Source organism: Corvus kubaryi, unplaced genomic scaffold, assembly GCF_017639235.1.
Source record: "Corvus kubaryi isolate FWS band 111438036 unplaced genomic scaffold, C.kubaryi_AGA036_p1.0 74, whole genome shotgun sequence".
NCBI lineage: Eukaryota > Metazoa > Chordata > Aves > Passeriformes > Corvidae > Corvus > Corvus kubaryi.
The window spans coordinates 10,004,456-10,026,751 of NW_024582061.1; the positions used below are offsets into that span (position 1 = coordinate 10,004,456).

A 22,296-nucleotide genomic window follows, 5' to 3' on the forward strand; every position below is an offset into this window, starting at 1 on the left:
CCGGGGTCCGGGGGTCCGCGTCGCCCCCGCCGCGGCGTGCCCGCGTTGCCGGGAGGTCTGCGGCGGCCCTTTGAAGTGAAACTGTTGCCATGTTTGAATTACGTCAGGGCCGAGCCATGAGGAACCGGCGCGGAGCGAGGGGGGGGAAGGACGGGGGGGCGGCGGGGCACGGCCGTCACCGCGCTGGGACGGGGGTCCGAGCGCTCCGCGGTGCGGTCGCGGCTCCATCGCCGCTTCCCGCCGCTCCCCCCGCGCCGGATGGGGCGGCTGCTCCGCGACCGCGTGGTGGGGCGGCGTTTGCTGCGCGGGGGCCGCCTCGCAGCGCCCACCTCTGCGCTCGGGGCTTTCCTCCCTAGCGCGCCGTCTTCCCCTTCCTGTGCTCTTCTAATTTATTTTTAATTTTACTCGTCTTTCGGCGAGTTGAGCGCTTGGCAGCCCCGTGCAGGGCGGGGGGGCTGCGGCCACCCGCGTGTGCGCTCCCGCCGCTCCACCTGACCGGCGGGGCCGCCCGAGAAAGTAGGTCGTGTGCCCCGGGGGGGTCTTTGTTCCCGGCGCCGCCGCCCGCCCGGCCCCGGCCGCCGCTCCAGCCGCCGGCGCTAACGGGGGCAGCGGGGCCGTGCCCGGGGCCACGCCGGTGCCCGGCGGGAGCGGCGCGACCGGGGGCTCTGCCTTTTCGGGCGTTTTTTAGCGCTGTTATTTGGGGTTGGGAATTTTTTGTTTTGTTTTAAACTCGCAGTCTTGCTGCTCCCCGTTGTGCTTTCGCTTCGGTGAGATAAAAGTTGCCGTCTCCTCTCGTACCCCCCTGTCGGGATGCGTGTAGCTGAAGGGATTTAAAAGGACCTGCCAAACCTGTTGTTTACTCGGGCCGTGCCCGCACACAGCGAGCAGGGCTGAATCCCGCCTGGCCCGGAGCCCCCCCAGCGGCGCTTTCCTGGCGGGAACGGCCCCGGTTCATCCTACAAAGAGCCTTGTCTCCCCGACCGACGGCCCGTCCTTCGGACCTAAATTATTCAATGAACATTACAATTGCAAAAAAGTTGGGAGCTGCCCCCCCGGCGCTGTGGCTGTGCAGGCAGCCGATGCAGGCTGCAGGCAGCCGATGCAGGATGCTGCCCGCTGCTGTGCCCTGAACACGTGTCTGGGCTGGAGGCCGGGCCCTGCCACCGTCCCCTCGTGGCTGGGGAGCGGCAGGAGAAGGCCCAGCGTCCTGCACTGAGCCCGCAACTGTAACAGCACTGCAGTTATGGCTGTGCTTGAGCACAACCTGCGATGCTCTTTTTTGCTCTGAGTTTTAATGTGGCGCTTAGGAAGGTGGCAGGCTGGCAGCCGTGGGTACTTGGACGAGGCAATCGGTGAGGGTGGTGGCTCCTCAGCAAACTCTGTTCCTCCTGTGTGCTTGCTTCCAAAGGTGATGCTGTTTCTGGCAGCCATGTGCAGGGTGTGCGCATCCCCTTCTCGCCCCTCTGCACGCAGACAGATCCACTGTGTAGTTTACAGCTTTTGTGCAAAAGATTGCACAAACTCTGCACCATAGGGTCAGGCAGTGAACTGGAAGCCTTTCTGCTGACACCAGTGGATGTTCAACTCCTTTGTTACACAGGTGAATTTTTAGTTTCGTGGGATCTGTGGTCCGTGGTAGGGAATCAGCAAGTAGCAAGTCGGGATTTTCAAACACACCTACAGGCATGCAACATCCAGCTCCCACTGAAAGTAGGTGGGATTGAGTTCCAGAGCCTCTGGGAAAAATTCCTCCTCAATTCATTCTCTAAAAGGAGCTAATTGCCTACATATTCAGTCTTCCTTTAAGAAGAAAATGCCACTGACTTCTTTGTAGAAGATGTTAAAAAAGCTGATAAATTCACAGAGGTTAAAAATAAAGTTACAGCTGTGACGGTTTGTTGTCTTACTCATACTGAACAGCTCTTTCTGTGTTACCAAACTCTGCTTTGCATTGATTCTTAACACCTGATGCCTTGTACCTCTTTCATAATGACATGAACGACATCCACATGGTCCTACTTGACAATTAGCTTCATCCTTGCACCCCCTGTAGCATTTTTTTTTTTTTTAACACAAAGAAGAAGCCGGTGTGCTGGGATTTGAAAATTACCTGGGCAAGACTCCATTTCACAACTCAAGCCTTTGCGTTTCTGTAGAATGTGCTCAGTCCAAAGTCCAAGTGAAATGACCAGTAATACTGCTTAAGGACATGGAATGTATCCTTTTTAATGAAGTCACTTCAGCTATTCTGCCAAATAATTACTGTTCCTTCTGTTCAAGTCCCCATCCAGGTATGTTACCCTCTTTAAAAACAAACATAAAAGAACCCAGCTGAAAAACACAAACCAAAACTGTTCAGTGCCTCATGATCTCGAGGGGCTGTGATGCTTTTTCAGTAGCAGGTGGTTGCAGACAGCATCATAACAGCTGTGGTGACTGTACTCAGATAAGCATCACAGACTGAACTCCAGCACATGGTTGAGAACATCCCAGTTTTCCTTGCTGGGCTCATGCTCAGTCTGAGTGTGGTGTTAGTTATGCAATAGGAGTTTCAGGCAGGGGGAAGTCATCTTTCAAGATGGAATGTCTGCAGGTGGGACAGGTTTGGAAATTTTTTTCCTCCTATGCAAATCTTACTGATTACTGTTTTCATGCTTTGGCCTATCCCTTCTGGAGCACTAACCACATGGCAGTTCAGAGGAACACCCACGTAGCGTAGCCTTTCAGTTCTCTAGCTTAAATGAGTTAGGAACTTCCTTCCCAGGGAAAATCCAACAGGTGAGCAGGCTTCTTTATGACTTGGCTGCTTCTGAAGATGTAACTAGGAACAGCTTGTGACCTAGCCAGGATGCCATGGAGACTCAAGCATGGGAAAGAAATGTCCAATTTGATTTTTGATACATGCTTAGTAGTTGCTGCTAGGTGCATCTGCTGTGCTGAGATTTCACTTCAGCCCTGAGCACACAAAAGTGGCTGTGGACATCTACCAGCAAAAGAGTGAGTTACTTATTTTGTCAGAGGAAAGATTCCTGAAGATGTGGTTTTGACCTTTTCTGGTTTTGCTCAGCTCATCAAGTGACAACTCCACAGCATGCTGTGACATTCAGATATTCCTGGGCTGTAAGGGCCAAATACAGCTTTTCTCCAAGTAAAGTTGTTTTGGGTGGAGAGAGGAAGGAAAGTGGAAGGAGAATCTGAGGAATAGGGGACCAGAAGAGCATACACTATGCACAATTCCAAGGTTATGGGTGTTGGTTATTAGAACGTCTGTTTTAAACTATAGGGAAAGATGACAGTAAAAAAATATTTTTGCAGATACTGAAGTTGCATTTTCAGATGACTCCAGTTAGACTGGTCTTTTAACATCCTTGGAGCATTCTGGCTTTGTGCATGTTAAAATGTTCTTTTTTTGAGGGATCCAATTTTAACTTCTCTTCCAAGGGTTTTTTGCAGCAGCCTGTAAACTCAGGGGAGGTATGTTTACGTTGAGTCTCTGATACAGATCAGTTCCTCTGTTGATCTACAGTTCTCTGTCCTACAGTTGATTTTCAGTAGAGGTATTGCAGTTTATTTCAGCAGAGGGACAGGCCCAAGAATTTATTGTGAGACGAGCAACTCCGCTTCTGGCACCGTAGACAGCTCTGGGAGCATTTTTCATGTGTGTGCATGTGCCTGGGTGCATGCTCTTGCAGATGCAAGAGCCAGAGCACGTATGTTCCTTCTATATTAAGGCATCTGTTTAGTTCCCTTTAAAAGAAAAAAAACTGTATAGTTTTGACTGTGTTTCTTAGTTCCAATGAAATGCTGTAGGGATGACAATTGTGAGGTTTTTACTGACAGGAATGGGCTGCATCAACATATGTAGGGTAGATGGTATTTTTCTCTAGCCCAGCTTCAGGGAGGCTGTGCCAAGGCTGTTGTGTACATGGAAAGGGAAATCAAATCGTTGTTCTCTTCTCTGACAAAGGTACTGGCAGTTTTGGGTTGCACAAAGGGTGAACGATCCCAGGTCAGAGTGGGGAGATGGGAGGAGAGGAGGATACTGAGTATTTGGACTGGCATGCCTCTGCTCTCCCATAACTCCAGGGAATGTTTCTCTTTCAGCTTTGCAAGGAGCAGGTGAGCATGTTCATTCCCACGGGCCTGGTAACTTTGTTACAAAGGGAGACATGCCTGTCTTCTAGGAATTCAGTCCTTTCTATTACAAAAGGTTTTCATTCTTGGGTGATCAGAAAGAATGCAGAAGGAATCTGGAAAAGCAAATGAAAGTGGCTTAGCTTACTTTAAAATCTAAGAGTTCAGAAGTTCTTCCCTAACTTGAAAACTTAATGAGCATCTGAAGCAATGCCTCCTTTTAATTTAGATCATCAAATTAATTTTTGCAAAGAAAACTGAGCACCAAATTCTAGTCCTGACAGGTAACAAAAACATAAAACCATTTTCACACACGTATGATGCATGCTGCTTTGTACCAGCCCTTCACAAAGGTAATAAGCAGGGTGTGGGGATTTTTTTTTTCTTTACCACCTACTTTTTTCTTCCTGACTCTTCATGACTTTACTGTTCTCTTTTGCAAGACAAGTTTCTATTTTTGATGCTGCTTTTTCAAAAGTGAGACAGCAGGAGAATGGAGAGAGCATTTTCCTGGAGACTTTTCTGAGTCCATTTCAGTTGCTAAAGCAGTGGTGTAAAGCAGAACTTGAGGGAATAGCAGCTTCTGCAGGGAGAAGCTGTTGAGAGGAACACCAGGGAGGAGGAGAATCACTTTTTCCCTGGCTTGGGGAGGGAAATACTGCTTTCCAGCTAGTGTGTATAAATCTCTATTTCTGCAGAATGACAGATAACGCTCTGCAAAGATTTCTGATTCTTTTTTGGGGACCTGTCCCTTTCACTTCTGTGCAACTGCTGATATATTTTAATAACATGCTTAAATTTAGCAAATAATAACAAAGTTAAATAGCATTAATAACATGCTTAGATTTGGCAGAATTATGTTGTGTAATGCTTTTTAACTTCTAGTCAAGTTGCTTAGTTTCTACTTGCCATCTCTTTTATCTGTCCCGAGTTTCACATGGTTAAAGTTCCACAGCTAAGACTCAGGTGTTAGGGTAGCCAGCAGCCTAAATCCCTGGCTCTAATTTGAGATCTGAATTGCAAAGCTTTCAAGTTAAACCTTTTAAAGGGCATAGTCATATTTACTTCTAAGTCCATATTAGCTATTAAGCTCTCCAGCTGACAGAATATTTAGTGTATAATGGTCAAATGGCAACTGTTTAGGATTAAATGTGTGACTGGACTGACGCCTTCCATTTATAACTGCACTTGGATGCAGTTGTCAGAGAAATCTGTTTAACTTGTGGTTTTGCTACTAGCTCTTCCCCATTCAGGCATGATCTGTGGTAATACCGTTGCTGACCATTCATCAAGTGGGAAACAGATGGCACTAGTTTCCCTTCTATTGAAGGATGGTGTTGAAAGGCTGCTCCTGTGACAATGGCAGCAATGATGCAAACCAAAATATTTTCAGAATATATGTGTTTTCCAGTCTTTGCCAGAACACTGATTGTAAAACATGCGTCTTATTCTGCTGTGGTGTAAATACCAGCTGGTGACAGAGATCATCTTATCACTGTCTGGATTGCTGGAATAGACTGGGCTAGGAAGTAAACGACATTGTTGATAGTTGTTTCTTGCCATGTAGTAGTTGAGATGTTCTTGTTGCTTAAGTTTGGCAGCACTGATGAACCTTGTGTCTGCAATTAGTCTTTGACTTTCTAAAGAAAAGTACCAGACCACGGATTTAACATTGAAGTAGTCAAACAACATCTAAAATTGCTGTTTGGAAGCTGAAAATTCCCAAGTGAGCCTGCTGTTAGATCTCCAGAGGCTTGTTGAGCAGCATTCTCAAGAGTGTCTCTTGAAGAAGCACATCAGATGCTTAGAAACAAAACACTCCAAGTGTTTGCCTAGACACTCTGCTGTTTATTTTCTTGACAGGTCAGGAATATTGACCTGATTTGGCTGTGCGTTCGTTTGCTACGCATCCAGCAGAGGCTGAGAGAAGTTCTGAGTCCGACCATCCCTCAAGGAGCCCTTTCAGCAGGTCACTACTTGGATACCTACTTTTACTTACTAGATCTGCTCCTGGCCTCGAGGCCAATGCTGTACTAATACAGGGAGCAGTTATCTCCTAAGAAGCCTGACAGCATTTGGGGTCATTTTGCTGGATATTTGCACAAGTTAACCTTGGGAGAACGTAGCTCTAGGTGAGCTCCTTGTGCTGCAAATGTGAAGAAAGGAATTCAGCACTCCGAGCCTGTGGAAGACAGCGTGAGCTGGGACAGGAGGGAAGGAAAGACTTACCCTCTCCATCTCTCTCCTAGGCCTGGAGGATCTTGGCATTCAGCTTGAGCAAGTCCCTTGCCATCAACAGACTCTACAAGGTGAAGACAAGCTTTAATGGAGAGTTGAGTCTTTCTAAATGTTGGTGCAGTAGTAATTGCAAAGAGCCACAACCTCAGTGAGCACCAAGTGGTCTTGTATATGCCAGACTGAAATGTAAACATGTACACTTTCAGCTGGAAACAGGTTCCTTAATGGATTTTGTGTAAGAGTATTAGCCAACAATATTGGATGCAATTTTTACTCTTTCTTGTTCTCGGGAGCCTGGGAAGCTGCATGTTTTTTTTTGCAGTGCTGCTGTATTCTTAATCTTCTCCTCTGGGGTGGGGGGCTGTATTTTTACCTCTGTGTGGGACTGTGGCTAGGCTTGGGTGGTTCCCTAGCTTTTGCTGTGGTCCCACAGAAATGCACGGAGTCTCTTCCCGTTGCACACCATCTCCCTTTCAGTCAGGTGAGCGTGGCACTGGGTATTGTCGTTTTGTGGAAGCATGTTTCTCACCTCACCTGAATCTGCCTTTCAAAATATTTTATTGCCATAATGATGTGGCAAGTCCTGGCAGTGCAGACGGAAGATTTCAGATTATTTTTCTCTGTCCCACTGGAGGGTAAAAGGATTACAGCCCTTGCCTTCCTGCAAGGAAGATCTGGGGGCAGGTGCCTATGCCACATACATTAACCAGTAACCTGAGTTGGGTTACTGGGACTTGGCAGTACCTGAGACTGAGAAGTGACTGAGAGTTCCTTCTCACCACGCTTATTCCACAAGCGATGGAGTTGCTCCTCTCCTGAAAGTCCTGCCTGAGCTGCCAGGTCATTCAGTAGTTTTTTGTTAACTTCTTAAAGAATTCAATAGCTTGGCCTTTGTTAAGGAAAGAGAGGGAAATGTTGTGTAATTTGCGTGACTCCATGTAATTTTAATTTTTTTTTAAGCAGAAGTTCTTAGTAGTGAGAACCTATTCTCCTGGAGCTTCCTGCAGCCAGAGGCCTGTCCCCTCTCTGAGCACTTGGTACGTGGTGAGCAGCAGAGGTGGCTTGCTCCTTGCAGCAGGTGCTTGAGGCAAACCTTGCAACCAGGGTCTGTTCAAAAGAGAACAGCTTGGAGCAGTCCCTGCCCGTGTTATCAGACAGATGCTGTGTGGCCTGTGAGGACTTGCTGTGTGTCCAGGCCCAGCGCCAGGAGAGCACCAGCTTTGCTCAGTTGTTGGTTTGGGTTTTTGAAGCGCTGTGGGAACCCTGTTTGCTCTGACAGCATCTCATGCCATGTCAGACTGTGCCCAACAGGAGTTGGCACTGGGGAACAACTAACTTAGGGGAGAGCTGGTTGGGTGGGGGGTGAGCATGCTGACTGCAGTAACTAACTTGAAAAGTTTCTGCCTGGAAAATGGCTCCGCTGTATGATACCTGCTCTGATAGCAAATCCCAGCCTTGGTGTACTGAAGAGAATAGGCAGATCTCTGAGAGCAGGAGGGCATTCTTGGCTTTCTGGGCTAGTGCTGAGTTTGCAGAGCTGTTACAAAGCAGCAACTTCCCTGTAACCAGAGTTCCAGCCTTATTGGCAGGGGATGTGTGGTAGGTACATGCTGAGGTGCGCCCCAGGGTCCTGCTCCCTGGCCCTTTCTTTCCTTGCTAGGTTTCCTTCCCATGGAAGGCAGGGTGGGGAAGGCAGGAGGGTGAAAACAGAGCATGTGCTGACATGGAGCTGGGATGCTCACCCAGGCCCTGAGAACAGAGAAGTGCTCCCGGGTCCTGCAGGGCAGACGGCCACTGAGGGCTGGGTGGGACTCCACCCTGCTGTTTTTAGAGCAGCTTTTCAGGTATGTCTGCCCTACAGCCTAGGGGTATGACTGCAGCTCATTTAAAATGACTCCTACTCACTCTCAGCAAAGTTTGCCAGGGGTGTTTCCAACCAGCACCTGTGGTGGTGGTGATGATGAGGTAGTTCAGTGACCTGGAGTTCAGGTGCCAACTCATTATCCAGGGGCTTGGGCAGGTTCACCTGGCCTGTCCTGCAGCCTGTCCTGCCACATGCACAGGGCTTTCATTGGCCAGGTCAGCTGCATTCACACATCTGCATTGTGCTGTTGTAGATGTGCCCTTAGAGTAGATTTGTGCAGTAAATGAGCTTGTTATGGGTTCTGCTGGGTATTGCTTAATATTCCAGCTGTTAATTACATAATTTTTTTAACAACTGCATTCTAGGTGTATCTGTGCTTCTGAGGCAACATGGCATAAAAACACTCTGCCCTAATCTAGCAGGTTTTTTCTTTAATTATCTAACAGTGATAATTAACACCAGTTTCTGTTTGTTTTCACAGGCTACAGCTGGGAGGAAAAGATGTTTGGCTTTCACAAACCGAAGATGTACCGGAGTATAGAGGGCTGCTGTATTTGCAGAGCTAAGTCTTCCAGTTCTCGTTTCACTGACAGCAAACGTTATGAAAAGGATTTCCAGAACTGTTTTGGGTAAGATTCTTGCCTCAGTCAGCAGTTCTGGCATTGATCTCTAAGCTGCAAACCTGATGTACTGTCCTTCTTGCTCTGAAAGATTAGGTTAGCAGAGGGGAGTTGTGGGGAAAGGCTGCCTTCAGCTTCCTCACAGCTTTCCTGGGCAGAGCAGGAGGGGCTGGATTCTCTGCTGCTGTGTATGGTAGTGTTTGATTTTCAATCTGCTGTCACTGCCAGTGGAGAGCTGTTAATTCCTAATATCAAAGGATCAGGCTCATGTCTCTCCCACCTCACAGCACATGCAGCGATTTTAGACTTCTCTCAGACTGTGCATTTTTTGCTGGTTCCATAGAGGTGTAAATACCTACACAAAATAATGAACTCTACAGATCCATGGGACTTTCTGTGGCTCTGAAGATTCAAGAATGTTAGATAAAACTCGATGAGTAAATATTTAGCAGTTTCAGCAGGGTGTATGCAGAGTACCCTGTTATGAATATTGGTGTCTTTGTTCAAACAGGACATAGCAATGTGTTATTAAAACTTCTCACTGGAAACCCATTCTGATGCAAAGTGATTAGCTTTCCAGTTAGGAAATGTTACTTGAAAGCATTGGTAAATAAAAGTATAAATACTAGAGATTTCTTGTACCAGTTACTGTGACCTTTCAGTTTTTGGATACTTCTGAAGAGCTTTGAAATTTTTGTATAAGTATTTCCCTTTTCCCCACTTTTTCTAGAAACACTCATGTAGTGAACTTCATCGTGCTTTGTGTTCACCTTGGATTTTTGTACACAAGTCTGGCGGTGACGGTTTTCCTTATCATATTTCTTGACTACTGTCCTTGGCAGTCAAAGGCTGGATGCAGATCCATTGCTTTTTTCTGGTGGTTGTTTTTTTTAACTGCAGTAAAGCAGCTTGCAGTTTACCAGGGCCACTGTTGTTGTGCTATCTGAAATATGTTTGCCAAGGTAAAAATGCAGACTGAACATTGAGCAAATAATGGTTATCTGAGCCTGCCTCATTCATCTATAAATGATCCAGAGTCTTCCTATTTAAATAGCTGAAAAAACCTGCAGTGTTTCCCTCCTATACTTTTTTTAGCAGGGATTAGCAGTAGAGACAGTTCCTGAAGAAAGCTTGTTAGAGGGAGCAAGTATTGCTGTCATTCCAGTGACTTGCTGTTTCTGAAACCTTATCCTGTGCTCATGTGGGAGTGTTTTAGGTGGTGTTTGTTACTCATCCTTGAAGCTCTGTGAGAAAGTTAAGACCTGAGTAAGCTTTTGATGTTTGTTCCCAAGTGTATGTTTGAATAACATGATTATTCCTCCTGCTCCAAACTAACCAATCCACTGCAATTGTGTCTTGGTTTTGGGGGAAAGAATTCCAAAACCTGCAGGTGATGGGACTGTTGTTTTCAGTGCCTGTCTGGGAAGGCAGGAGGGTGAGAACAGAGGCAGATTGTGACACCTTTTATTTCTGTGTGGAAGAGTGCTTTCTGAAAGTGAGACCTGTTTTTTAAATGGTGCAGTTTGAACATCCCAGATGAATTGTAATGCCAGAAAACCAGAATTTCAGAACCCTTCTTACTCATCAATTTTTTATACTTGCTGTTACCAAGTGGGGCTGGGCTTTTATTATTTTATTAAGTGATCTTTGCTTCTGTTTTTACCAGGCTTCATGAGGCTCGCTCAGGAGATATTTGCAATGCCTGTGTTCTTTTGGTGAAAAGATGGAAAAAATTACCAGCAGGATCCAAAAAAAACTGGAATCACGTTAGTAATTTATTTCTCTTCCACCCCAAACTAACTCTTTCTAGAGCGGGGAGGTGCTGGCATGGGTTTGGCGTTTGCTCTTTCACCCACACTCTCTCTTCCCACCCTCAGCATCTCTAAATCCTTCCTGGAGTATTTCCTGCTATGTGGCTCCTACCTGCTTATGTGCAAATGGTAATTATGCAAGCCTGAGATGCAGTCACAGACTGACTTCCCTTGTTATGCCTTGTTCTCACAAGCTCATAACTTTGTCCAAAAGTCTCTCATGACACTCAAAACATTTTAACTTTGGCCTTTATCCAAAATTGGTTGCTTTTTTTTTTTTTCCAAGCAAGGTGACTTGCTCAGGCAACACATAAATCAATCTCATTTAATCAGATAATTACAATGACTAATATCTTGCAGCTATTTTCACTCGTATATTCTGTTTTGATACATCTAATTCAATTCGGGCCTAGGGCTGGGAAGATGATCAGGATTCCTTGTGTGTGTAATAATCTTTATCCAGGATGCCTTGATATAGTAATGGCAGCCAGAACTATGGATATTGCTACCACTAGCTTTACTCAGAAGTTAAATTTATGATTAAAGAAAAACCTCCAAAAAACTCCAGGGTGTAAATGCTTGGCAGACACTCTTAACTGGACCTGTATTACCTTAAACAATTATTTGTTTCTAAACTGAATATGTCAAAAAAGGGAAGTTGGCAAAAGTTGAACCAAATGTACTTTTTAAACTAGTTTGCTGTGTTTTCCTGCAGACTCAGCCTCTTACAGAGGCTGAGATTTTGACAGATTTAAATGAAACATAAGAGTGTCAGTGCACAGAACTGCCTTGGACTGTTTTGAACACCTTGAGCTAAGTCAGTACCTCTGTATCGAATGGGGCAGTACCTGGGTGCAATGCACAAGTATCAGACATGCATTTTCTGTGTTCTAGGTGGTAGATGCCAGGGCTGGACCCAGCCTTAAAACAACATTGAAACCAAAGAAAATGAAAACTCTGTCTGGAAGCAGAATAAAGAGCAATCAAATCAGCAAACTGCAAAAGGAATTCAAGCGGCACAGTAAGTGGATCCAAAGAGATTTTGGCGATAAACTTCAGCCTCCCCTAGCACAGCTCACTGTTAAAGGGCCAAGCTGAATCACCCTCTTGATTTAGCTGTGCACTCACACATTTGGGCTCTCCCTGTTTTTACAGCCCCTCATCCTCTGAGAGCTCAGGGACGGGGTGGAATGAGAAGGAAGAGCTTGTGTGCAGGGTGGGCTGCAAGGCAGAGGTGGGGAAGTGGCAAGGGGGTGTGGGGAGTCTGGCTTGAAAGTGCAGGCAGTTGTAGCTTATGTCCCACACTTAAATGACATATCCCTAGAAAGAATGTCTTCAGCAAAGATCTCACTGAAACTGAAGTTGGAAGAGGCTTCTCCCTGCTTTCAGTAATGTGCTATGGCCATTTTCAGCTCTCTTTTCCCAAGAAACTTTACAATCTTTTTCTCCCATACGTGTTTTTTAACCTAGATTTACCCGCCCTTTAAATTCCTACGTTTCCTTCTACCTTCCTCTGCCAGTCTCTGATTACTTTGCACTAGTACATGGACTCTCCAAATAGACTTGGATTCAGAGCTTTCCAACAAAACCATCTGCCAGTTATGCTCTAAATATATGTCAGTACTTAAGGCTTTTCTTCTAAAGCAAACCTTCCAGCTTCTTAACTGTTGGTGACTTGGGGTCTCTCTCTCTGTCTCTCTTTCAATTATCCTACCTAGTCAGAAGGAAAAGTCTCCTAAGAATCAGTAAAAGCCCTGACCCGAGGAGCTTTTATCTCCTCATTCAAGGCACTCCAGTTAATCTAATTGTGTTACTGTAGCTGCTAGAGGTGGCAGCTGAAAGGTAGGAGAGTAGTCACTGTTAAGGTGTGTGTGTCTGCACTGAGTCTGTAGTTCCTAGCCTTGATCCAGCAAAAGCTCAATACTACCTAACACATAATGAGAAAAAATATATATTTATATATATATATATTTTTATATATATATATATATGTAAAGTGCACAAGTGGGAAGAGCTTTGCAGGACTTGACCTGGAAGGGCGAGAGAGGAAATGAACAGTGAGAGAGAAAGTCTGGAGCATAGACCCCCATTGTCTTGAGGGATCTCCCAGTAATTTTGGAGCATGGCCTGTGTGGGCTATGTTTGAGAGCCAGAAGCTGAAGCCTGATCCTGAACCTCTTTCCAATCCCTCATGTACAAGGACCCCCTCCAGTTCTGAAGTCTGTTTCACAAATCCTGCCACTCTCTATTGAAACAGGCAGGAGCAAGTGAAATAAATGGGTTGTTGTTGTTAGGTTTTTCTTGCTAATTAAAAAACAAGTGTCTCTGTTCCCAATCCACAAATCAGGGGGGAGGGTAAGTCGTTGGATTCATGTCTGGATTCTTGCATTTCTTCTTTGCCCTGCAGATTCTGATGCCCACAGCACCACTTCGAGTGCCTCCCCAGCTCAGTCTCCCTGTTACAGTAACCAGTCGGATGATGGCTCCGACACAGAGATGAGCGCTGGGGCCAGCAGAACACCAGTGTTCTCCTTCCTAGATCTCACATACTGGAAAAGGTAAAAAGCAACAGAATGTGCCCTCTGTGCAGGCAGCAAGCTCACTTTGCATACGTGCTGCTTGATTCTCCCTCTTCATCTTTATTTGGTTTAAGGATATAATTTAAGTCACGGGGCATTATACAACACCTGTCTGTCCATGTTTGGAAAGAAATGCCATGTATTTAGGACATTTTCTCCTATCTCCCTTCAGTTCCCTAAACACTAAAACAGTTGCTGGGAAGTATTTTTGCTGGTTTTGGGAGTAGCAGGTAATATGCTAGTCTGCCGTTATCTTTTCTTAAAACGATGCCCTGTAGATACGATGTGTTGCCACATACAAGAGTGCTCTCAGCGTGCCAGCAAAACATAGCATTTGATTTGGTTGACCTGTTATGGTAGTCATTTGGAAAAAAAAATAAAATTCTGGAGTGGGAGGAAAACCACAAGGTTTTCTGGGAGCTGACGAGCTTGTTATCTTTTATTGCTTGTTGTGACACAGTAATCCCTTGTTTAGCTAATTGCTCAATTGCAATTGTTGTGACTTTGCTGCCTCCTCTCAAATAATGTTTGCAAGTGCATTGTAGCCAAGGTTAGTTCAGCCCAGATGATTGTGTGTCTGAAACTTCTCTAGGAAGCAAAGTGGGGAGACTTGGCTTTGTATAGACATGTTTGGGTTTTTTCTCTGTCCTTTTTTATGTTGGGTTTTTTGTTTTGTTTTGTTTTCCCAAAGACCAGTTGTGAATTTAGACACAGACTTGTTTTCTGTTTATGAGCAGTCTTTTTGCCCCTCTCTTCTGGGCTGGAGGGTCAGTCAAGTAGTGTCTGGGGTCAGACTTACTTTTTGCATATTTGTGAACTCTGTATATTCTAAACAGACAAAGTATCTGTCTCCCTGCCATTTCTTCCAGGCAAAAGGTCTGCTGTGGAATCATTTACAAAGGGCGTTTTGGAGAAGTCCTCATAGACACTCATCTCTTCAAACCTTGTTGTAGCAATAAAAAGTCTGCCACTGAAAAGCCAGAACAAGAAGGACCCCAATCTCCAGCAATCTCCACCCAAGAAGAGTGGTGACTTCCTTGGATAGCTGCAGAAGGTTATACAGATCCTCCTATTCTCTGGAAAAATACTAGAAAAGTGACTATTCACTTTGGACACCTGCTATGCTGCCAAAAGACTATTCCCTAGAACTGTTTTGGGTTTTACAGCTGCAGTTCCACAAACTCTGAAGCCAGTTTGTATCCTTTCAGAAAGACTGTACATAATATTTAAGATGCTACGTTACACTTGGCAAAGCTGAATGCTGCTGCGAGGTTGTCTAATTTTCCCCCACACTCACTTCCCAAGTGAATATGAGGATGGGGTTTGTATATTAAAGTATATGTAGTTCATGTTTCTGTATTGAAAGAAGCAGTGGTTGTAAGGCTTTTTTTTTTCTTTAAAAGTTGGTTGGCAAACTTCCTAAATCCCCAAGAAAATATTTCATTCTTAGACATGTATGAGTCAATAAGATGAACTAATACATAGAAATGTTATAAGTCACCTCTCTAGTTATATAAATATATATTTTTAAAGGTGTGGAGATTTCACCCTATACTACTGACATAACAAAGACAAATATTTCATCCCTTCCTTGTGACACAGACTAGTAATCTGCAGACATCTCTACTACAAGTGGTAGCTATCTGAGAAGGCGTCCAGCATAAAAGTGCTCTTGAGAAAGGGGTGGGAGAGCTCTCCATCTCAGCTAAGGAGCAAGATTTACCTAAGAACTGACCATAGCAAAATGGGAGGTTACTTTGTTTTAAGGCAGCAGCAAGCACTTTGGGCCTAGTGTAGTAACCCCTGGTGGTTAGAGATGGACCAAGAAACACATTGATGCCCAAGTCAGGTGTAGATGACAGCCAAAACTGAGTAACTGTTCTCTGTTGGCCCAGTGCAGCTGAAATGTGACCACAAACAAGACTCCTCCTGGTTTTGGACCTGACAAAGAACCAAACCCCTTGCTAAGCAAATCAGGCTCTGGTCCAGGGACATAATCTGTTTGCAGCCTGGGGTCTGGATTCACAATAACTGTTTTGAAACCCTTCCCCTGCAGTGCTTCTCTGTGTTTGGGTTTTGTTGGGTTTTTTTTCTGTTTGTTTGTTTAAGCAACTGCCAGATCAACGCTTTTGTGAATAGTGAATCTGAAAAGTTCTGCTAAGAATGGTGCTGTGCTGAATCAAGGCAGCTCTGTTTGCATACGCGATCAAAAGATAATACTTTCTACACAGATTCCCAGACAAGCTCATGTGCAAATCATTGTGACACTCCTTCAAACTCTGCTTTGCCTGTAGGGTGGAAGCAGCTTCCTGGAAGATTGTGCTGCAGTTTTAGCTCCAAGTTGCTGCACGTTCGTTTTATGAAGGTTTAACTTGTGTGAGTTGGGAATTCTGCTTTTTGTTTGGCTGGTTTTTTCCTGGTTTTAGGGGGAGGGAAATTTTTTTTTTTTACTATTACTCTTTTGGGATATCCTACAATGGATTGCTACATGGTGTGATTCTTGGGGTGTTCTGTGTAGGGCCAGGAGCTGGAGTGGATCCTGATGGGTCCCTTCAACTCAGCATATTTTATGATTCTAAGCTTTCCTTTTTTTGTGAGAGTCATTGGCATAATACTGTGGTGGGTAGGGTTTAGGACTGGATTTCCATGTAGTCTTGGTTCCTGAAATGGGAATACTTAGCAAATGAAAATATAGATAGGGAAAGATATGCAGGTTTTAAGAGGAGCCTCTACCCTCAAAGCTTTTTTTTTTCTTTCTTTTTTCCTCTCCTGTTGGGTCAGCCAACCTCTGGAGAGAAAGAAAATCAGGGGAAACAGGGCTTTGACTTATCACAGCCTTACAGTTTAGAGCTTTCCTTGGACTCATTTTGCTTTTCCTAAACTCTGAGGTTCTTAAGGGAGGACAAAGCTGCTTACCTTGCTTTTATTCTCAACCACATAGAATCATTCAGGTTGAAAAATACCTAAGCCCATTGAGTCCAGCCATAGATATAATGGATACTTGATTGTATAAAGGCACAACTAGGTTGGTCATGTCTAATAAGGGCTTGAGCAAGAGTCCTCACTGTTTTTGCAGACACCTATTTCATGTGAATTTGTGTTTTCAGCATCAGTAATTCTGTACACCTAAGAAGGCTGCAGTGTTGGTGGTAGGATGTGCTCTGATACGGATCATCTCTTCTGTATTTATTTATTTATTGCTAGATTTCAACCGCCAACTGCTTCCCCTACTCCCTCCCACCTCTTCCATTCCCAGTAGTAATGCAAAATGAGTAGTCATGCACTTTGTATTAATGTATTAGAAATCTATGGAACCTGTTTTGTACTTTTATACTGTTCAGACACTTGTAATCCAAACTTTTTTTTTTACTAGGGTAATGAATAAATTTAGACTTATTTAGAAAATAAGCAACTTCTCCTGTGTTTATTTCAGCTCTGTTCTTCTGTTAATTAGATTTGGTGTTGCACCCAGCCTAGGGAACCCATGTTTCTATTTGAACAAGACCAAGCCTTCTTTTGAGGGGAGGAGTGGAGTAATTCCCTTCCTGTTTAATTTGGAAAGAAGAGCAGAGCAAGGGAAGGAGGTGGTGTTTATTATGACAGACAGCTGTCTCAGGGCGGAATAACAGAGCTTTCCCCTGGCACTTCATGTGTGTCAGGAATTCCTTTGCTGGGAATGTGGTGCTGGCATTCTGGGTTCCCAGGGAGCTTGCTCTCTCCCTGTAGTTCACCAGCATTCATCAAAGGCCAGCTGAAGTAACAGCACTGATGGGTTGGTGCTGACAGCATTTGGAAACATCCCATTCCAGATCCAGTGGAGTTGGTAGAAGAGACTCGTGCTCCTCTGTTGAAGCTGGAGCCTGGCACGTTGCTTCCCACGGCAGGCACGGTCAGCTGGATAAATTCCAGCAGACTGGTGGGAGCAAGGTCTCTGGTAGGAGCTGTCACTGGGTAACTGAGTTTAGAAGATAATGGGGAAAACATTGCAACCTTAAGCATGATGGCTTGTTGCAAGAGGCTGTTTTGGACTTCAGTGGAGATGCTGATTTATTCCTGCTAATGTACTGGCTGTTTTCTTACAAACTGAGCACAGTGATAATCAGAGACTCATGTAGAAAATATTTCAGCGAAAGCTCTGCATAGACTGCCAGATTGTAGTACAATAGCATCTGGTTTTGACGTATTTACGTTTTCTGCTGTAGATGCCTAAACATACCTTGGGCATAATTCAGTTCACCAAACATGTGTAGTCTATGTTAAGTCACTTAAGAGAAGCAGGTGCACCAAAAGGTGGTTTAAAGCAGGTAACCTACCGTGTAACCAATTATTTGCAACTTTCCACCCTGTTTCAAACAATTAGTTCCTTTTCTCACTCTCTGCTGCTGCACACCAGTGACTACAGCTACTGTCAGGGTAAGCTCTGGGTGCTGAGGACATTTGTGATGGATAAAGGGCTTTGTGGGACAGAAAACCTATCAGAGGGTTACAGCTGCAGAGGAGGAAGCTCCTCTGGGAACATTGGGAAGGCATCTTCAGACTGATGTGAAACAAAATCAGGGGCCAAAATCCTGGGTGGAAAGCCTTCCTGTACTTCACCTGGATCAGCTATCACAGTGACAAGTGTGACATCTGCTAAAACACCTGCATGCATTATAAAGGTGCTTTATAGAGAATTGTATTGAAATATGAGAGAAACATGGCATAGGACAAGAAGATATTTTGTTGGAAGTCACCAATGGACAGGGAGCAGATCCATGATCTCCAAAGCCTGAGCTGGGTGTCCAGTGCTGCTGTTAAAGCATGCAACGGCAAATTGTTTGCTTTTGTGTAGTCCTGCATGAAGAGTAATTTTATTCTGATTTGTACAATTTTGAAGTCTCTCTGTCACTTCTACAACACTGAGCATGAGACCTGCTTTATGAGCAGATGACTGGGTACAATTCAGTCCCAGTGACCAAAAAGTTACAGCTCTTCTGAAGTCGTATAAAAACTTCATTTCAATACAATGTAAGAAAAAGGGAAACTCCTCCTAAATGGTTTTTGTATCATTTAACTTAGTTTTTTTAAGTTGTCCAGATCAGGGGTAAGAGCAGTCTGCCATGTATTCTGCAGACCTGGGCCTGCAAGTGTCAACATCAGAGACACAATTAACTCCCTTTTGGTTCTTGTTTTTTGTCTCCTTCTCCTGCACATCTGTCCAGGAGGAGGAAAGGGAGCACCTGTCCAGCTCCACTTTTTCAGACACTGGAAGTTGTACCAGGGAACTGCTGCTGGCTTCCTCCATGTAAACAGTCTACAGTAAACAAACACAAAACCCATGCTCCTTTTCAGGATAACTATATGTAGGGTTTGTAAAGCTGTTGGAGGTATCTAAATGGTCATGATGGACATCATGTAGTCAACCTAGCCTTTTCAGCAAACCCTATTTTGCTCTTTGGTGGCATTTCCATTGGAAATTTCATGTTTGTGTTTACCTGCAGCAGCTTTGAATTCCATTAATGAAGAACAGGTAGGTTAACAGTTGTGGGTCTATAGGGAACTTACACATTCTGGGAGGAAAAAAAAGGTACACAGGACCCTTGTGTACTCCAAATCCCGAGTGTACTAGAAATGAATGTGACACTAACATTTCCTGCCATCTGTCATCATGAATTTAGGTTTTGTATCTCTTTTCTATTTATTAGTGAGAGTTATTTGGAGAATACTTTCTACCGTACCTGAGAGAGAGGTTATCACTACGGGAGTGTGGGACATCTAATGGCCATCGCCTCTGGCGCAGTAGAAAATTGACTGGAAAGGGGCAGACTGCCCAGGCGTCCTAACCCTCAGTTCTGGTCACGGGAAGGGACAGCTCATGATCCTACTCAGCCCTCACCCTCACTGTTGATGTCTCATCACCACAGTCAGTGTCATGCCTCAACTGAGACCTGGGGCCCCCACTTCCCTGCGGAAGCCAGAGGATGGGAGAGCGCTGGAAATGGACGGGGAAACATGCCATAGGTGATACTTCTTGGAAAGCAATAGGGGAATCGGGCTGCAAAGAAGGGTGGCACGGGTGGCCCTTACTGCCGAGCTCTACAGCACGGCCTGGCAATAGCGGGGAGCCCACGGGCGTTCGTGAGGGGGTTGGAAACCTGGAAACCTCGGTCCCCGCGGGAGCCATCGGGGCCGCTGTGCGCCCGCCCCTCCCGGAGGCCGCCAGGCGGCGCTGGCCCGGGCCGGTGCTGGGCGCTGGGGCAGCGTCCGGTCCCGGCTGCGCTCACGGCGCCCGGGCCATTCCCGGCTGCAGCCACAGCATCCCTGGCATGCCCGGCCGGAGCCGCAGCGTCCTGGGCATCCCCGGCTGCAGTCCCAGTGTCCCTTTCCTGGCTGCAGTTCCGGCGCAGCCCCGGGATCGAGCTGTGAGTTGCCGCGGCTCAGGCATCGCCGGCAGCGCTCGGCTCTCCGCACTGCACCGGCACGGCCGGCCCCGCTCTCCAGCCACAAAAACCGAGCACAGACCTCATCTCCGCCCTTCTTTGCTCACAAGCGCAGGAAACTGGGGCTTTAATTGCTTTAATTTCATCTCGTCAAAGAGTTAATGGACACCAAAAATAAAAATTTTTAAAAAAATAGTTTTTACCTGAGCAAACACAAGTAATACCAGAAGTGGTCATGGTTGTCAGCCTGAGTAAATTAGTGTCATTGTCTCATCCAAGCCAGGTGGCACCAGATTTGGCCCAGCAGAAGTATTTGGAGACTATAAGAGACGTGCAGAGGACCTGCTGCCAGCGGGATCCCTTAGCAGAGAAAGCAGCTCAGTGGACGATGCACGCATCAGTCTGCTCTCATTGCTGCTGGAGTGCTGTGTGGTGATGTGAGAGCCACAGCTACACTCCCGGTGAACCTGGCCCGGGTGCTGCTGTTCTGAGGATGTGGCTGCCCTGCAAGGTTCTGAGAGCAGCTCTTTACTTGGCTGTCCTCCACAGCAAAGTAGGGCACGGGCCCAGCACTGCTGCGGGCTGGGACACACGGCAGGAAATTTTCTTAGAAGCTGGGCTAGAGATGCTTCCCTGCTGCCAGATCTGTTCCCAAGAATTTAAACTGGGAAACAGCGTGATGCCCTCCTGGTTGGCAGTGCTGCACCTCGTAAGTGTTTCACCTTCTGACATCTAGGAAGTAACTGCTTCCTGATTGCTCTGCCTGATCAAGGAGCTGGATGCTGGGTGTTTGCCGCCAAGTGATGATCTCTGAGCTCCTCTTCTGCCTGAAACGAGATGACCAGGCACCATGACCTCTTCCCCATCATATGTGACCGTAAGAGAAACAGATCTTATATCCACCTAGAGTCTTTTTTCAACTCCGCTTTAGGGAGAGCACACATCAGGTCACAAATCAGTAGGTGGGCTTTGCTGCTACATCGAGAGGCTCTGGCATTCTACATAGCCCCATAGCTGCTGGTATGCCTTCTGTGATTTTTATCTACAAGAAATGGAAGTACAGGACATGCACGAGGCACACATGGCATCTATTACTTGCAGAGCACAGTAAGTATCAAGGGCCAAATCCTGCTCAAAGATGCAGACCACTGCAATTGAGTCAAAAGGCCCTGAGAACAGGTGCAAATCAAATGGCTGTGAATTTTACAGCTGATTTCCAGACACTACGTAATCAGAGTCAACAACTTCTGTTCCACTCCAGTAAGATTTCACATCCATGTGCTCCTGCTGCTCATTAACATTGCCTTAATTAGGCCATGGCATTCCACAGCAGTTTGGTCCTGCAGCAGAGTTCTGATCTAGTGGGAGGAGGTCTTCCACCTGCTTGAGAAACCTCACTAAGTAATTGGCAAAATGCAGTGGATTGAATCCAGGTGAAGCATCACAGGTCAGTCACTAATGGCTCCCACAAGGATTGCTTTCATGGCAAGGCTGCCTAGTGAGGAATTGGAGGGCAAACCCCAGCCTTTACAGAACGCTTTACAGAAAGGCTGCCACCTGGTAATGGTGACACAGGGAGGGTTCCTGAGGACCTAATTAGATCTATGTAAATTATTAACAGTGAATGCAGCCTTTTAATGTCTGATTTATCAAAATGCCCATGGTCCAGCCCTTTCACACCCTGGGGCTCAGGGGACTCTGTGCCAAAGAACCCTGCTGGGGGCCTTGGCAGGGGTTGCAGTGCTGGGCAGGATGGCTGCAGTGCCATGTGTGTCAGTGTGCCAGGGTGCACCCGCAGAGGGATGCTCCGTGTGTGCACAATTCGGTGTGCCTGGGGCATAGCAGTGGCATGTGTGCCCTGGTGCCACACATCCAGTCCATGGGCTCCTGCTGAGCCAGCCAGAGGGACAGAAATACCCGGGGAGGGAACAAGAGGGGCAATTTTTACTGAAGCTGCTGTGGCATGGAGACTACTGAAGTTATCCTATCTTATGTCCTGAAGGGGCACCGGATTCATTGTCCCCCTTTATGCCTCACTGAAATAAAACAGGAAAATAGGAACCTGTTTACTCCTTTTATTTTTTTTTCTTTCTGTTATTTTTCATCTTCTAAAGTTACAGAGCTTCTAGAAATTTCAAAACAGTCATGAACAGAAGTCAAGGTACTCTAGAAAGAAAAACTGAGTAAAATCTAACCAAGTTATGTACTAACTTGCCTAAGCAACATCACCTGCTTAGTCTGATCCTGCCGTGTTTTCTCCCTTTCTCTCGGCTTTGTCTCTTTTAATGTTCCCATCATTTTTGTCTAGCCTGTTGGATACACTTTTGAAGTCTGAGTGATAACTAATCATCCTGGGTTTGCTGCTGACTCTGCACCTTTGGGGGTAGATGGCAGTCCTGGCACGAGTTGAATGTTTGAAACAAAGATCACATGGAAAACGGGAACAGAGAGTATCCACATGGATTTCATAGGAAGAATTAGCAAATGTGCCTCTTAAAAAGAAACAGAAAGAGTAAGTTTTCTAAATGAAGGAAAATATGTTTTTTCTAACTGTAAACAGTAGTATAATGTATGCTCCTACTGCAGGTGAGGAATGTGCCTTTTAGGAAGGGTCCGAGGGGATATGGAGAT

The 22,296-nt window shown here is 45.7% G+C and overlaps 1 protein-coding gene across 5 annotated transcripts in view; it reads left to right on the forward strand.

Moving 5' to 3' along the window:
• Positions 1-16,654, forward strand: part of SINHCAF (SIN3-HDAC complex associated factor) — an 18,587-nt gene extending 1,933 nt beyond the window's left edge. Inside the window, exons 1-8 of one of the 5 annotated variants that reach the window (XM_042050995.1) lie at positions 1,506-1,600; positions 5,998-6,103; positions 6,384-6,443; positions 8,718-8,865; positions 10,523-10,622; positions 11,562-11,688; positions 13,075-13,225; positions 14,116-16,654. In XM_042050995.1, the coding sequence (XP_041906929.1) occupies positions 1,577-1,600; positions 5,998-6,103; positions 6,384-6,443; positions 8,718-8,865; positions 10,523-10,622; positions 11,562-11,688; positions 13,075-13,225; positions 14,116-14,278 (879 nt within the window). In that variant the 5' untranslated portion in view covers positions 1,506-1,576 and the 3' untranslated portion in view covers positions 14,279-16,654. Of the gene's footprint in view, positions 1-1,396; positions 1,601-5,997; positions 6,104-6,383; positions 6,444-7,335; positions 7,410-8,717; positions 8,866-10,522; positions 10,623-11,561; positions 11,689-13,074; positions 13,226-14,115 lie in introns of those variants that run through there. The other 4 variants (XM_042050998.1, XM_042050997.1, XM_042050999.1 and 1 more) reach the window with 4 other exon arrangements.
• The last annotated feature ends 5,642 nt before the right edge of the window (positions 16,655-22,296 follow it).